Source organism: Penicillium concentricum (genome assembly GCF_028827145.1).
Source record: "Penicillium concentricum strain IBT 3081 chromosome Unknown utg000002l_segment0_segment0, whole genome shotgun sequence".
Lineage (NCBI taxonomy): Eukaryota > Fungi > Ascomycota > Eurotiomycetes > Eurotiales > Aspergillaceae > Penicillium > Penicillium concentricum.
In genome coordinates, this window is record NW_026622755.1 from 4,449,147 (window position 1) to 4,464,857 (window position 15,711).

The following is a 15,711-nucleotide window of genomic DNA, read 5'->3' on the forward strand; positions in this document are numbered from 1 at the left end:
AAAAGGCCCCCGTTGTCACGTCACGGCAGTGTCCCAATTTGCATTAATTCAACGCATTCATTAGTGAAACGGACAAAGTCCGCTTTTCGAGAATCAGTAACTACCCCAATCTGGTGCTTTGACTGACCTCTGTTCGTGAGATTGCATGGGTATTGAAATATAAACAATTCACCGAACAACGAACAAGGACGTCGAACTAAAGAAGAAAACAAATGCATGGGCAAGAGACAAGATCAAATACAAAATCAGGTTTCTCATATTCAAATACAACGAACATGTTGCTATGTATCCTTTGCAGCCACACACCAGGTTACCCCCAAAAGGCCTCGATGAAGGCTCAATCCAGTGATACCTTCAATAACCATCTCTGTCGGTTATCACCCCGTAGGCTGGTCCACTATTGCCCAGGAACCTTTTGATATCAGACGCCAGCAACTCAGGCACTTCCCAGGCCGCAAAATGGCCACCACTATCATACTCCGTTTCCTGCACAACATTCCCAATGGATCGATACCACGCCATAGGCCACATAAAAATCTCCTCGCGGAACTGCGCGACCGCAAAGTACACATTCTGCGGTGCCCGAGCCCCGAGGACCTGTCCAAGCGATATATAATTCAGGCCAGCTTTTTCCAGCAGCCCCTCCTGAGCTTCATCCTCCGGGACAGCCGCACTTCCACCACGCTTCAGCGCCGAAGCCTCGTAGTAGATCCTTGTTGATGCCATCGGCCCAGCCGTGGAGAAGTAGTACACACTCACCCAGGTCAAGATCTCCTCATCCGTCCAGGGGTACTTGTCGGACCAACTATGCATTTTGTCATAGATCCAAGCTAGCAATCCGACGGGACTATCGTGAAGCCCGTAGCCTAGTGTCTGTGGCCGAGTTTCTTGCTGTTTCATGTATGCGTTATCGCGTGTCATATATCCCAATGTCCGGGCGATGTAGCCACGATCTTTCGCTGAAAATGGCACAAATAGCAGCGACTTGAGGAACTGGTAGGGACTTCGCCATGGGTAGGGCGGTGTGACGGGGATGAAGTTCAGGTGGATGGCTTGGGTGTGTTCAGGGTAGTACTGAGACATGGTACGGGCGATCATGCTTCCCCAATCACCTCCTTGGATCACTGCTCTGGAATTAGTTGGTTTCCTTTGGTGACGACAGATAGTGCTTGCCGTATTTCTCGTATCCTAGTGCAATCATCACTTTGTGTAAAGCTTCGGCGTACTGTGCCAGCCCGAATCCTCTCTAATTTGGTTGTTAGGATGTACTCGACAGTGCTGATACATAGTACTCGACATACCTTCTTGACGCCCTGCGAGAATCCAAAATTTGGCAACGAAGGTGCCACGACATCGAATACTGGGCCATCCCCGTTGTTCTTAGTGAGTAGTGGGATAAGCTTGGTGGCTTCGAGAAAGCTGCCAGGCCCTGGTATAGGAGCGATGAATCAGTGGGGGTGATCAAGGGAGTGATATAGGAAGGATCAGGGGCTAGATACACCCATGAATAAAAAGCAATGGAATTGCTTTTGAATTTCCACTCCGATGATGCACGGCATGTATATTTAGTTCTCCGAAGCCCTCCACCCCTACTCGAACATTGACCTGCTTGAGTTGCTCATTCAGCTTCCGCTCTTGCGCACGCCAGTCAAACTGCTCACGCCAGACGGTGATAAGTCGCTTGATCTCATGGAGAGGAACACCCATCTCCCACCCCGAAGCCTCGAGCTCGTCGGGGAAGGTGGTGTACTCCAGCTTGTGGTGGAGCTGTTGGAGTTTCTCGTCCGGAACGGCGATGGTGTATGGGGTGACTAAGGTCATGATTGTGGATTATGTCAAGATTGGAATTTTATGGGAATGATTGGAATGGCAAGTTGGTATGTATGATGTACTCTCTTACGGTAGCGTAATCAGCTTACGCATGCTTATGTGGGCTTATGCACATATAATCGTTTCTCAAGCTGTAGGTGAGTTGCTCTAGTGATGTAGTCGCGCTCGGGCCATGGAAGTTTGGATTACCTCGGTTTCACAGAAATGGGTACAACATACATATGCAATGGAGAGGCCATTTAGCTTGGATGTGCACAACGAAGAAATAGATGTCTAGGGACAAAGATACCCCTCTATGCATAGAAAAGCACGTATTTTACCTTTTACATTATATTGTAGAGTGACGATCCCGGCATATCTTAATCTATAACACCGTGAAGGAAAGAATATCTAAAAGAAAGACCTGTGAAAAGACGTCTGAGAAGACATCTGATAGTGTATGAATGTCTGACGCTATATTGTCTAAGGAATCTTATTATTCTCCGGTTGCTTTGCCAAGATATTGCTGAACCCTCAGAGTTCTCAGTTATAGGGTTCTCTACTCAAAGCATTCTACGAACATGTCCCCAGAAACGGAGCACCTAAAGTCTCGCATGTCGGACCTGCCTCCAGAAATAGTGGACCAGATAATTCAACTGCTCTCTATACAGTCTCAAGTTTGCTTCGCCATCAGCTACAGGTATTTGTACAGAAGACATCAACATGTATTGGCACGAGACGAATTTGCCTTCCCCAGATATAAATCCTGCGGACTTCGGCTTCCATATCAGCTTCCTCGGGAAGCTTCCTTCAAGGAGCCATATTAACGCCGCCAACTTCTTTCTCGGCTTCAAGGACCTATAAGACTCTGCTGCTCATGCAAAAGGTTGCACCTGACCAATGACTTTGAGCCCTGGGAGAAGGACCGTAGTACTGGGCTAAATCGTACCTGCAAGTACCCCGGATTTGTGAATGTCTATCCCTGCAGTCCATTGAATATTCGAGCGATGACCTAAGTGTTGAACGTATGCCAGCATGAATAGACCGAATGGCACCGTTGCTTAGTCACAATCCAACCCGATGTGATTGTTCACCAGGAGATCTCCATATCACAAGATCAGACTTATTCGCGAGTCCGAAGCCAATGGGAGCTCACGTACAACGAGAAAACAAACGCTTGCCCAAAGATTGAGCTTTTTTTCCGGCTGTCCCAATCAATGTATGGTCCTAGGTCACGAAGTATCTGGTTCGCATAACCGATTGGAAGAATGCTGTGGCTGCAATGAGATGAAGTTAACAAAAACCGGTTTCATGTTGAAATTATACGAACTATTAATGCTGGTGAGATTTTAAGGAGTGGATGTGGGAACAAATACAGCTTATTTTACCACTAGACCACACACAAAAACCAAGGTACTTGTATGGTGCCTAGAGGCCCCATATCATAGTCCGTAGTCTGACAGTGGATACTAAGGGGTGCATTGCTTTGCTTGAGATATTGGGAGCCAGAAGGCTTGCTTAGTTCGCTTTGCCTTATGTGTTGGATCTAAATGAACCAACGAGCCAATACGGCTATGTGCATGTAGAATGGTATCAAAAGATTACTTAAAAGTCTATTTGAAGAGACTATGTCAAGAGTAAACATAGATCTGTACTGTAAATAGTACATCAGGTACCTGATACCTCCATAGTAAACACCGGCGTAGACCAGGTACCTAGTACCTGATGGGTCTAGATCCCGCTGATCCTGACCTCCGTGCACCCGTGGACCTCCGTGCTCTGCAGGATTCAAGGGAAAAAAAAAAACACACACACACACAAACAAAAAGAAGAAGCATCAAAGGAAAGAGAGAAACCTCAAGCATTTCAGAAATACTAGCTATCCAAATCGATGAGTTGATATTCTCCTGTTTCAGGCCGTGTCTAGACCGCCCGGCCCCCATCGAACTAACGGAAAATCCCCTCCCCTCTTCTGGGCTCTCCAATATATCATCTGGTGGATGTCGAAGTCTTCATCCACCGCACCCTATTTATACAATTGAATGTTATGGTCGTTGCCTCGTTGCCCTCATATAAACAACAAACCCGAAATCCCCGAACCTCACCTTCACTTGCCACATGGACTATGCCCGACACGCCCGAGCCGGATGTCTCTCATGTTGTTCACCCTGGTCCCACCATGCCATTCCCCTCCTGCAAATCCGAGTGCATTAACAGTGATGGATTAAACGTTCATGAAGACGGAGATGTGCAACGCGACTTGGGAGCATGGAATGATGGCGCTCAGACCACTGCCATTGAACATTTGGTTACACTCAAACAGGGGTTGCGGGCATCCGATACCGAGCTGTTCTGGAAACGGCTGATGGAGGACATGACATCTATAACCAAAGCTCAGTATGGGTTTGTTGCGCGGAGGGTGCACGGGAGGGAGCCCATGCCAGAGCTAGGCGGGCGGCGCCCGTCGCTTTTTGGTGCGGCTTTCTATTACAACGATGGTTATGAGACCGTTGGTTTGCAGCGAAACAGGTTTTTCGCGGGCGGGAACCCCTTACTGCATATGGACCACGAACGGCCTTGTTTGATCCCTGAGAATCTCAGCTCACTTGTATCGTTCGGCGATGATCACTTACCCTTCACCGCCGATGGTTATTTGGCGATTCCCCTCTTTTCGGCTGGAAAGTGCCTGGCGCACCTCGGGTTGATGTGGTCGAAAGATGGTCTTCGGCATAGAAATCTGTCTTGGTCCTTCCTGGAAATGATTCTCCACTCGCTCGAAGACCTGATTGTACAACGACTAGACCCAGGGGAACAAATTCTAGATGAAGTGTTAGATTCTCCAACGCCAAATATCTCAGATTTCCACAACCCCCAGACTACCGCCTTCCATGAAGCCTCTCATTTCAACGCGCACCCCCTCAAACCCTACGCCCGAAGCTTATCCCATGAGTTGAGGACACCGATGCAGGGTGTGGTGGGCATGCTTGATGTCATGCACGCTACAGTGCGCGAGGCGATGGAGAGTAAAACTCCGGTCAAATCGGGCGGGGTTTTTCAATCTCTCAAGGAGGGGATTGAGATGGTCCAGGATAGCGCGAGACGTGCTGTTGAAGCAGCTGACAATGTCGTTCATGCATACGAACTCAATATGCAAATCCCCAAAACACCACTCCGCGAGGAGCCCGAGATACTAGGCGGTCTCACAATCCCATCTACTATACCCGAAGCTCGCCCGAGCATCTTTATCGAAGGAACGAATATCGCTGTAAATCCGTACAAACGGCGGCGCAGCCTACCACCAGAAATGAATACCCGACCAGTACGCAAACAAAGACTCCGTGCGGCGTCGTCGCGGCAAGAGCTCTCGCCTCGCAGCGAAGAAGTCAAGAATGCTGTTCACGAAAGCGACCAGATCGTACATGCTATCCCAGCTCGCCAATTCGAAGCTGTAATGGCCAACATGGTCGATCCACCCCCGTCTCTCGCAGTTCGACGGTCTGCGCCTCATTTACTACTCGAGGGCATCAATGTGAACATGAGAGGTTCTGCTTTGCGTTTTACCAAACTGCGAGATCTTCTCCGTCTCGTGATTAATGAGTCTCTTCATGTTGGAGGTCGACCGGATTCTGCTGTTAGCAATGCTACGGAGTGTGGTGAAAGGATTGAGATTCGGTCGCGCTCCTCGAATGGTGAATTGTTCACCAAGGTTGTGGACTGGTCTGTTGACCCTTCATTACCGGACACCCTTCTTGCCGATGATCGTGATCTGGCAAAACTGATCTCATGCGTCTTTCTCAACGCGATTAAATTCACCAACAACGGCACCATCACTGTTTGCGCAACCATTGACCCGAAGAAAAATGATGTTCTTATTCTTGTCCGCGATACCGGCCCGGGAATTCCCGCTGCATTTCTACCAAATCTCTTCAAGCCATTTGCTCGTCAGGATGCATCCACCACAAGAAGTAAAGATGGCCTTGGTCTCGGTCTCCTTGTGGCCAAGGGCCTTTCACGGAAAATGGGCGGTGACTTGACCTGTGTGCGTTCGTCGACGTCTGGTCCTCAGCGGGGTACTGAATTTCGAATTCGAATCCCCGTAAACCAACGTGAAGCTGAACTCCGCCCCGCAACTCCTGGTGAGAGTGTTTTGACGCCATCTACTACCGACCAAACACGACAGGGTAGTGTCAGCAGCCTTTTGTCTGATCCCTCCTCTTGCTTCAACTCCCCGTTCATCCTCCCCCAAAACTGTCAGCTACAACAGCCGACTCCGAGTACCACCGATGAAAACATGTCTCAAAGCCCAACCCCCCTGCGACCGACCCGTTTGCACAGAACACATATCTCCGGCGATGCATATGACAAGAAGCTTGGGGAGAAATATCCGCTGCGGATTCTCGTTGCCGAAGACAATCGAATCAACCGGCGCGTACTAGTGAACATGCTACGCAAACTTGGTTACCGGGATGTACTCGAGGCGGCCGATGGCAAAGAAGCTGTCCAGATAGTTCAAGGCATTTTATCCGCGTCAAAGCCCTCCCTTGACATTGGTCTCGATCCAGTACACGCAATGCAGGGCGTCATCCATGAGCCACCTCTGGCTACAAAAATACAGCCGATTGATGTCGTCTTGATGGATCTTTGGATGCCTGAAATGGACGGATATGAAGCCACCTCACGAATTCTCCAGATGGTCGACAACCACCGGGGCCAACATGCTGCTTTCGAGCAACCGAACCCCAACAGCCCTGACACCATGGAAATGGATCCCATCCCCAACAGGTTTTGTACGCCACCACCACCTCCCACTGTTCTTGCTGTCAGTGCCGACGTTAGCGACGAGGCATTGAATCGCGCTTCTAGAGTGGGAATCAAAGGCTATATGACAAAACCCTACAAACTCTCTGACCTTGAACGGTTGATTCTTGAATTCTGCGGTGGTACTGGCAACCCCGTTCTCTAAATTCCAGGATGACCACCTGACCTATCTGAACATGATATTGCTTTCTTCTTGGATTTCCCCGTCAAGACCATTATATACCCATTGGATGCGGATCTTTTCTTCTTCATGTACAAACCCCCAATTGTTTTCTTTCCTTTCGTCCGATAACCTCTCAGGTTCGGATATGCACTGACTCGGTGGCCTATTCATTTTCAACTGCCATATACCATAATTGTCATTTTTTTGCCCCCCTTTATGTTTATTATCCCCATTTCGGATACAATGATTGATGATACATCGCAAGCGATCACTGCACACTACATAGCGTCATTCAATGAAGATGTGGTAGAGAGATACCGAGACTTCGGTCCCAGCCCTGATGTTTCCAGTCTAGGCAGTCTTATAACTAAACTTATAAACCAGCACCTAAATCGAGGATTTTTGATCATGCTGTACTATTCTTCTCTTCTATATGAAACTATGGTCACCACCCCCCCATATCGGCCTAGGCTGCTCTATTCGCAAAGAGTGAAATCGACCAACCCTACATCAGGAACAGTCTCCTGCGGGAGGCAGAACTTGACGTTTTCCCCTTTAAGATGCTTGAAGGCCCGAGAGTACTCAGCCTATTTGAAAACAATTAGCAGTTTCCCTCTACATATAGTCCTTTGACAGGGAGAACAAACCTCAATGATATCCACAAACTCATCATATACGTTCTCTGCCTTCATCTTCTGACGAACAAAATCGGTCACTCCCCCCAAAATTGCAACTACCGTGGTGACCTTGCTGTCCCAAGTAAGAAGGGCAGAAACTCCAGTTCCATCAACGCGAGTGGATTCAGTGCTGCCATAGATATCTGGAGAGTTCTTCAATTAGCATCATACCAACTGCACCGCATTGATATCTTGAAGGGTGTCACTGACTCTGCATTTTCTTGCTAATAACCATATTTCTCCACCAGGCGAGTCCGACAGACTTGTCGAACAAGATTGTCGGGAATACACTATACGGCGTAATGACGTCTAGTTCCTGGACAGTTTGGTTCGAGATGGAGGGGATACCGGCGTTTGAGATATAGCCGGTTACATCGCCAGTGGAGGGATCGGTGATGTTGTTAATGGAAGCGAACATGCCAGGCAATTTCGTGGCGACGGAGTTGCAGGTCCGAACTCGCTCGGCGTTCTTAAATACGCGGCTGAGGGAAACTGTTAGTATATGACAGTTTGACTCTTTCTTCTGCTTGAAGCCTTACCGGATAATGTCGATGTCATAGTAGGGCATCTGCATTACTTTCCAGGTTTCGTGGCTGGAGAACCAAAATCCTGTCTCAGAATTTAGTCACTGTCTTCTCATCTTTCCTTCGACATTCACGAACCCTTTTGGACAGTGATAGGTCCATAATCTCCCATTTCGTAGTCCACGCTTACCAGCTGAGGTTTCTTGATCTCCCATAAAGCCTTCTTGTCGGCTTTCGATAGACCGCCGAAGAATTGTAGCCAAAAAGTAAAAATCTCGCCTTCGAAAGGATCGTCGAGTAGATTCTTTCCCTCGCATGGATACGACTGATCTGGGTGGTTGACAGGGAGGGACTGGTCTTTCATTTCAATGACGGCACAAACCCGGCCATTACCTTTGTAAAAGATCTGATCAACACGGAAGATGAGCGAACTGGTCAAAACCGAGGATGAGACTGTGAAAGACGTACCTTTGCAGCAGTGGTCTTAGTGTAGTCCATCCAAACCTGCCATTTCTGCGCGAGCTCCCGATAGTTCTTATTACCCGTGTTCTCAAGGGCTTGAATGAAACCATACACAGCCCATACAAGTTCACTAGACAGATATCTATTGTTAACCCAGAAACCAGAACGAGGATCAAGAATCTACACACCCGTTATCAAGAGAAGGCACGCGGTTAACCCAGTCCGATCTTGGAGTTATCTCTTGAGTATCCGCTGAGACCCAGGGCAAGAAGCCTCCGAAGCCTGGGTAAGTCTCGTTGAATTTGAGATAAGTCTGTAACTTCTTTTGCATGATAGAAGCAGCAATTTTGGGGGCTTCTGCTGTATTCTCAGGCGAGAGGAACCGAGCAGCCTCTGGAGAGCCTGCAACAGCATGGGTATACAGCATGATTTGAAGGGACTATTGGAACATGAGCTGAGGTTTCCAGAAAATGGGGAAAATGAACACAAACCTCTTTGCTAGCGGCACTGAACGTGTGCCTGTCTGTTGCCTCCCCGGTCACCCAGTCGATGTTGGTGCCATCATAGGAGATGCCGTTGTTGCTGTTGTATGAGATGTTGTTCTGATGGAATTTGCCCTCCCAATACAGCATGTCATTGATGAAGGAAGTAGGATCATGGAGAACCTGCTTTTGGGAATAGTGATGCGCGAAACGACATGAGGGCTCATTGGTATATCCGGATGTCGATGGCAGGGCCTTGACCAGTGTTGTCCATGTCAAGACATGACCTAATTTCTCGTGGAAACGCATATCGGGATTGTTCAAACAAAATGATTGAATAACGAGCTGGGCTAGACATGGAAATGGAGATTTTGATCATATAAATATCATATACCTCCGGTTTGAAGCGCGAAGTGCATATTTACCCGGTCTTCCATGTCCACGAATTATATCATTTCAGAAGTCTCTGGGGTCCCCGCATTCCAAGAGCTCTCCTCTGAAAATGGCGGTAAAATCTGATAATGGGCTGAAGGTGCACGCCACCTATAAACTTTTGCCCGTTTAGCCCGTGGCCATGCACATCTATTTCCACTATAGGATGAGATCTTCAACGGGGATTGTCATGGGGGCCAGTTACCCGAAGGAATCGGAGAATCGGGGAATTATAGATCGGGGAATCTCAGAATGTTCCTCAGCCGTTGATCACCTACTTGATTCAGACAATAGTTACTTCCTAAGTGAAACATGTTTCTAGAGATTCTTTCATTTGTAATTATACTATCTAATTCTGTTACTTTATATACACCCGCTTGACACATAGCACCATGAAGCTTTATTCATAACAAGCGTCGCAAAGTGTCTGAGGCTTTCGAGTCTAAGCGTGTCAGTATATCAAGGAGCACAGACAGATCGTTACGCGCTCGAGCCGACAGAGGGGATGCTTCATGCTGATCGATAATTTCAAGCAAACAAGCTCCTATGAGTCTGATTTTTTCTACCTTGATGGTCATTAGAATTTGCTCATTTGCCAACTAAAGACAGTAGAAGAAATGGGAAGACTTACACATGGTTCGCCGTTGACCTGCAACGCCCAAAAAGGAGCATCGCGAATGACTCGCAGAAGATCACGCGCAATGTCAGTTTTCCGCAGTAGCAGCATTTCATTTGGCGCGGGAGGATAGTAATTAAACTCTTCGAATTTCTGTGTGATTACCATCTTAAGACAGTGCAACGAGACGTAGACATTGGCTGCTTGAATGATATGCAGTCTCGTGAGTCTAGACAGGCCTTGGTTGTCTTTATTCGCATTTGACATGAGCTGATCATATTGTAAGAAAGAAGGCAAATCATCTAGAGACGTTGCAAAAAGCACGTAAAGATGGTCAAGCCTGTGACTTTCCTCTGTCGTGGGAGGTTGACGAGGAAGTAAATTCCCATTTTTGTAACTGTCTAACAGTCGCATCTCTAAAAGCAAATCGGATGCACTTTGCCAGAGCCGGATGTTTGCATTGAATCCTGCAATGAAACTCTTTTGAGTACTCTCAGCATCATGAACAGCACTACCTGGTGTCAGGATTGTCTCATCTTCGATGCCTGTGGGATAGCCGATGGTGATGCCAGAGTTGAATGAATATTTGTGGATAGTGATCGGACGATTGTTTAGAATGGCTGCCGATTTATCGCCGATATAGGCAATCCAAAATGCCCGTCGGCGAAACTCCACTTCGAGAGAAGTGAGCCCCTGCAGGGAATCTTCTTCGTGCATTTGCATCACTTGGGCCAATCGGGTAGCTTCCCCAAATATGTGCCATGACAATCGCGGCTTGCCGGCAGCGTGCATGCAGTTGGAATGGAAATATCGAATGGCGACCGAGTTGGCATTTGGGTATTCAAGATCAGCTTCCAAATATGTAGCCAAGCAATTTCTGGAGGCTTGTAGAAATATGTCTGCGATTCCCTCTCCCTCGGGAAAGATGTCCTTCGGAAGAAGAAAGGCCGCTTCTGCGCAGACAGCAGTGATCAAAGTGAAAGAAAGATCCGGCCACAGCTCTGGATATTTGAGACTATTCACGCCATATATGAGGCCATCAGCTCTCGAATTCCTTCCTTGGGTCACGAAGAACCCCAACCCATCTCGGAGACTAGGTTCATGAACAAGTGGAGTCAAGGGATATAGATATTCGAAGAATAGCTCGAAGCAATGGTTGATAGTACGCTCTAGATGTTCTGATGACCTCTGAACGGAAATCACCCGCTCCAAAGCATGCCATCGCTGTAAGGCCGAGGTAATTCTCGTTGAGGCGACATCGGAAATAGATGATTGAACTGTATGCACGGTCTCAGGAGATAGAGCAGGATCAAGCACCGAGAGATCGGTATCCCATGCATCTAGTGGAACTGCAACGGGTGCAGTCGAACTGAGATTTTGAGTTACAGAGCCATGTTCCGATACCTGCAAGGTTGATGCCAGGGGACTATCTAGGACATTCGGATAAACCACATCGTGTGACCTTTGTCGCTTGGATTTGGGTCCGCGTCTGGCAATCGGCACGTCAAATGTGCATTGCGTCCGAGCCAAGCGGCAGTTGGTGCATATTGACGATTCACCCGAGCAGTCGCACTATGGAATAATTTAGTTTGAACACGATAAGACGGATTTTTGCCTCATACCTTTGCTTTTCTCCGACGGCACCGATCGCATGCTCTAGTTGATGAGCGCGAACGAGCAGGGCTAGCCATCACATCTCTCGGGAAAACTCGTCGGAGGTTGGGAAATGGGAACGGGGGGATGTGCCTCGGTCAAATACTTCACGCATTTCTCCGGATTTCTTGGCTTGGGGTATTCCCGAAGCTTAATTAATTAATTCCTTCATTTATTACGTTTTTGTGGATGTTGATATATACAATGTACAAATTTGAAGTAGATTTCGAGGTCAATTGTATAATATCTAACTCATGGTTGTTCACAGTGTGCCCTAGGCTCATCAAAAGCTGTCTCATTACTCTATTGGGACCCAGAAGCGCTGCCATCCATGCGTTCATCGAACATTTCTTTCAGCAGCAACGCAGATTGTTTTGGAGTTCTTTTCAGGGTGTCATAATCGGTGAAGGTGACACCGAAGCGAACCCCGTATCCATCGGACCATTCTGGAAGAAGACTTAGCTTAGATATCTGAAAGAATGAAGCAAGAGACATACCCAAGTTGTCCATCAATGACCAGGCAAAGTAACCTTTGATATCGGAATTATCCTCTGTGCGTGCTCTTCCGACCGCATCAAGATGATCTCTGAAGTATTGGATTCGGTAGGTATCGTTGACAGCTTCTTCGCATGTCATCTTCTCCTCGCCAGGACATGGGCACCCGTTCTCTGTGATATAGATGGGCTTGCCATATGTACGATATACTCGCGTCAGGTGCTTTCGGAAAAGCTCTGGGGTTGACCGAAGCCAATGAACACCACTTTCATCTCCGACTGACACGCCTTGCTTGTTTTCTTGTAGCTCATCCACATTCCCCATGAAGTCCGTCTCAAGCGCAGGCTCGTCACGGTGCCGGGCAAATTGGGAGGTGTAATAGTTCATTCCGTAGAAGTCCATGTCAGCCTCTCTAAGTAGAGCAAAGTCTGACTCTGTGAAGCTAGGGAGCCTCTCGCCGAGTTGCTCTCTCATGCATTCGGGGTAGTCCTGTGCTAGACTGTCAAAGGTGTCAGTAGTCTCCTTCTCTTGGTGCTGTCTGAAAGCTAAACAAAAACCTACCAAACGGGGTTCGCAAACCACCCAATATGGAACTGCATTCGGCGCTCAGCAGCTTGCTGGTCGCGCTCATCCTGACTATCCCAGGGTTCGTAGTAATCGCCATTCAGAGAAATCCCGATCTTGCCTTGTTGAGAAGCTCGGAACTTTTGGTTATACAAAGCGACCGCTCGAGCGTGGCTCATGATCAAGGCTTTTCCGACAACCCATGGCTCTGTGGTAGTATCGCCTTGGGTGGACTGGGGATTTATACTGCTTCTTCCGGGCGCATTTCCGCCAGTGGCGTATCCCTAAACAATGTGTTAGTTGTTGTCGGAAATGGAAAAGGTCCAGGGGAGTTGGGCAACCATACAAAGATAGAAACAATCCACGGCTCATTCAGTGTGATCCAATTCTTGACTCGATCTCCAAAACTCTCATAACAAATTTGTGCATACCGCTCAAAGTCAAGCTGCGACTCCTCCACATTCAACCAACCCCCGTACCTGTCATGGATGGCCTGAGGAAGGTCCCAATGGTAGAGAGTGACCCATGGTGTGATGCCTCGGGCAAGCAAGGAATCAATGAGTTTGTTATAAAATGCGATGCCAGATTCGCTGATTGGGTCATTTCTTCCTCCTAGCGGAATGATCCGCGACCAGGAAATTGAGAATCGGTATGCTTTTGCGCCGTACTTGGAGAGAAGGTCGAAATCCTCCTCAAATCGGTGGTAGTGGTCACAAGCTATGTCTCCATTGGCCCCCTTGGTCCGTGTAGGTTCAAGATGGCAGAAAGTATCCCAGATTGATTGTCCGCGCCCATCTTCATTCACAGCTCCTTCAATTTGATATGAGGCTGTTGCAAATCCCCATTCAAAATCGGGAGGTAAAGATCCTGACATACTGGCAATGCTCAACACAGAACCACAGAAAAAGTGTGAAGTATTTTGAGAGAGAAGAAGGTGACAGGGCTTACCCAGCAGAACCCAAAGCTATATTCCTCATAGTCGGAGAATTGTGGCGTCGAAGTGGAGGGGGATATCCCGAAGGATTAACGGCAAAATTGACATTTCGCCGATTCTCCGAATCTCCAGACTTTCTCTTCACATTTTCCCCCACGGGGCAATTCCCCGCAGAATTGCGGAATCAAGATTTCTCCCAGACATTTAGGGCTGTCGGAATGCATAGACTTCGTTGTCTCCACCTGGCTTCCTCTTCTATAAGAAGTGCAAGGAAGCCTTCGGGCTAAGACCTCCCATCTTTCGATCATAGGCAAGCTCACTTCATTTGCCTCCTCGTCTCAGTTGAAGTCTGCAATAATGGCTCCTGCTGCTGCCCATGCCGCTGAAGGCATTGTCTCGTCCATTGATGTGAACTCCATGCCGCCTTTCTGGCGACGGAAGAATGGCATTTTGTTATACTTTCTGCTCACTTCGTCCCTATTAGCAAGTGCGGCTCTCGGCATTGATGGAGTGAGTTCCAATATTTCAAGACTGGTGTCCTTTTTACTGACAATACATTGCAGTCCATGACAAATGGCATGCAAGTCTTGGAGTCCTGGCAAGATCGATTTGGACATCCAGAAGGCGCTACATTGGGTTTCTTTGGAGCCTCCAACGCTATTGGCGGTGTGATCCCATTTATTTTTCTCGGCTGGATTGGTGATAAGTACGGTCGTCGTCTACCCACTGCCTTAGGATCTGTCATCATCATTACTGGCGTGATTGTCGAGTTCTTTGCCACTTCTTTGAACATGTACATTGGTGGCAAGATCGTTCTAGGCATCGGGTCTTCGCTCATCCAGATGGGCGCACCTGTATTGATCACAGAGCTTTCCCATCCCAAGGAACGTGTGCAAGTCACTACTTTCTACAACACCTCCATCGTCCTTGGCTATGTGATTGGCGCCTGGGCAACATTTGGTTGCTACAGGATCACCAGTCAGTGGTCGTGGCGGCTCCCTACTTTGATCCAGATTGTCCCCTCAGCTTACCAATTCTGTCTTATTTGGTTCTGTCCTGAGTCTCCCCGGTGGTTGATTGCAAAGGGTCGTACCCAAGAAGCCCGACAGATCCTCATCAAGTTTCACGGCGAATGCGACCCCAATTCGGAGTTGGTCGCCGTAGAGTGCGCCGAAATCCAACAGGCCATTGACAAGGAAGCAGAGAACAACATGAGCTGGAAGGACTTCTTTTCTTCTCGCGCCAACCTCAAGCGCCTGTTCCTCTGCTTCGCAACAGCCGTTTTCAGTCAGAGCTCAGGAAATCTACTCGTCTCGAATTACTTGACCCAGATCCTGAAAGACACGGGCCTGAAGACCCAGTCCGAAATTACACTTATGAATGGAATGGTCACTCTCTGGCAGTATGTTGTTGCCATCTTCGTTGCAATGGTCGTCGATAAATTCCGCCGTCGGTTCTTCTTCCTCACCGGTTCTGGTGGTGTTGTTGTGACTTTCGTCGTGTGGACAATCGCTGCCCAGCAGTATCTTGAACACAACTCTTTGGTAGCTGGTCGTGTTGTGATCGCCTGTATCTTCTTCTTCCAGGCGTTCTACACTTTTGCGTGGACCAATCTGATCGTCACTTATCCGCTGGAGGTTGTGACGCTTCAGATGCGCGCCAAAACATGGGCATTCGTCCTCCTCACTATCCAGGTAGCGTCCATCTTCGGAAGCTATGTCAACCCCATTGGCCTGAAGTCACTTGGCTGGAAATTTTACATTTACTACTGTGTCTGGGTGCTTGTTGTCTTCCTCGTGGTCTACTTCTTCTTCGTTGAGACAGCCGGTCCTACGCTTGAAGAACTAGCTTATCTGTTTGAGGGCGAAGACGTCAAACGTGGAATGGTTGATAAAGTCGCAGAGCAGAAGGAACAAGTACAATATGAAGAGCATGTGGAGACCAAGTCGGCGTGAGTTACTACTTCTGCTATGGATAAGCCATGACGATCATGAACATAATTCTTTAAATAAAGATACAACTAATTACAACCCAACGATGTTCATTAGAAATAAAACAAATAACTTCAGATGATTGCAGATT

The 15,711-nt window shown here is 48.0% G+C and overlaps 6 protein-coding genes across 6 annotated transcripts; 2 read left to right on the plus strand and 4 right to left on the minus strand.

Moving 5' to 3' along the window:
* Positions 1-354: 354 nt before the first annotated feature.
* On the minus strand, positions 355-1,821 carry N7517_005325 (epoxide hydrolase; the record flags this gene model as incomplete). Its single annotated transcript, XM_056723055.1, has 4 exons — positions 355-1,124; positions 1,174-1,246; positions 1,302-1,429; positions 1,500-1,821. 4 exons carry the CDS (start codon positions 1,819-1,821, stop codon positions 355-357), a joined length of 1,293 nt encoding a protein of 430 aa, XP_056579305.1.
* A 2,113-nt stretch (positions 1,822-3,934) lies between these two features.
* N7517_005326 (CheY-like superfamily) lies at positions 3,935-6,772 on the plus strand (the record flags this gene model as incomplete). Its single annotated transcript, XM_056723056.1, has 1 exon — positions 3,935-6,772. One exon carries the CDS (start codon positions 3,935-3,937, stop codon positions 6,770-6,772), a length of 2,838 nt encoding a protein of 945 aa, XP_056579306.1.
* Positions 6,773-7,266: 494 nt separating this feature from the next.
* N7517_005327 (endo-beta-1,2-glucanase) lies at positions 7,267-9,244 on the minus strand (the record flags this gene model as incomplete). The annotated part of the gene is made up of 8 exons (XM_056723057.1): positions 7,267-7,377; positions 7,438-7,610; positions 7,678-7,949; positions 8,007-8,076; positions 8,130-8,397; positions 8,460-8,583; positions 8,642-8,892; positions 8,945-9,244. The coding sequence occupies 8 exons, from the start codon at positions 9,242-9,244 to the stop codon at positions 7,267-7,269; spliced, it is 1,569 nt and encodes a 522-aa protein (XP_056579307.1).
* A 527-nt stretch (positions 9,245-9,771) lies between these two features.
* Positions 9,772-11,674, minus strand: N7517_005328 (transcription factor domain-containing protein; the record flags this gene model as incomplete). The annotated part of the gene is made up of 3 exons (XM_056723058.1): positions 9,772-9,966; positions 9,999-11,555; positions 11,606-11,674. 3 exons carry the CDS (start codon positions 11,672-11,674, stop codon positions 9,772-9,774), a joined length of 1,821 nt encoding a protein of 606 aa, XP_056579308.1.
* Positions 11,675-11,939: 265 nt separating this feature from the next.
* N7517_005329 (glycoside hydrolase family 1 protein) lies at positions 11,940-13,569 on the minus strand (the record flags this gene model as incomplete). Its single annotated transcript, XM_056723059.1, has 4 exons — positions 11,940-12,082; positions 12,134-12,630; positions 12,693-12,979; positions 13,042-13,569. The coding sequence occupies 4 exons, from the start codon at positions 13,567-13,569 to the stop codon at positions 11,940-11,942; spliced, it is 1,455 nt and encodes a 484-aa protein (XP_056579309.1).
* A 417-nt stretch (positions 13,570-13,986) lies between these two features.
* On the plus strand, positions 13,987-15,584 carry N7517_005330 (putative MFS hexose transporter; the record flags this gene model as incomplete). The annotated part of the gene is made up of 2 exons (XM_056723060.1): positions 13,987-14,139; positions 14,193-15,584. 2 exons carry the CDS (start codon positions 13,987-13,989, stop codon positions 15,582-15,584), a joined length of 1,545 nt encoding a protein of 514 aa, XP_056579310.1.
* Between the last annotated feature and the right edge of the window lie 127 nt (positions 15,585-15,711).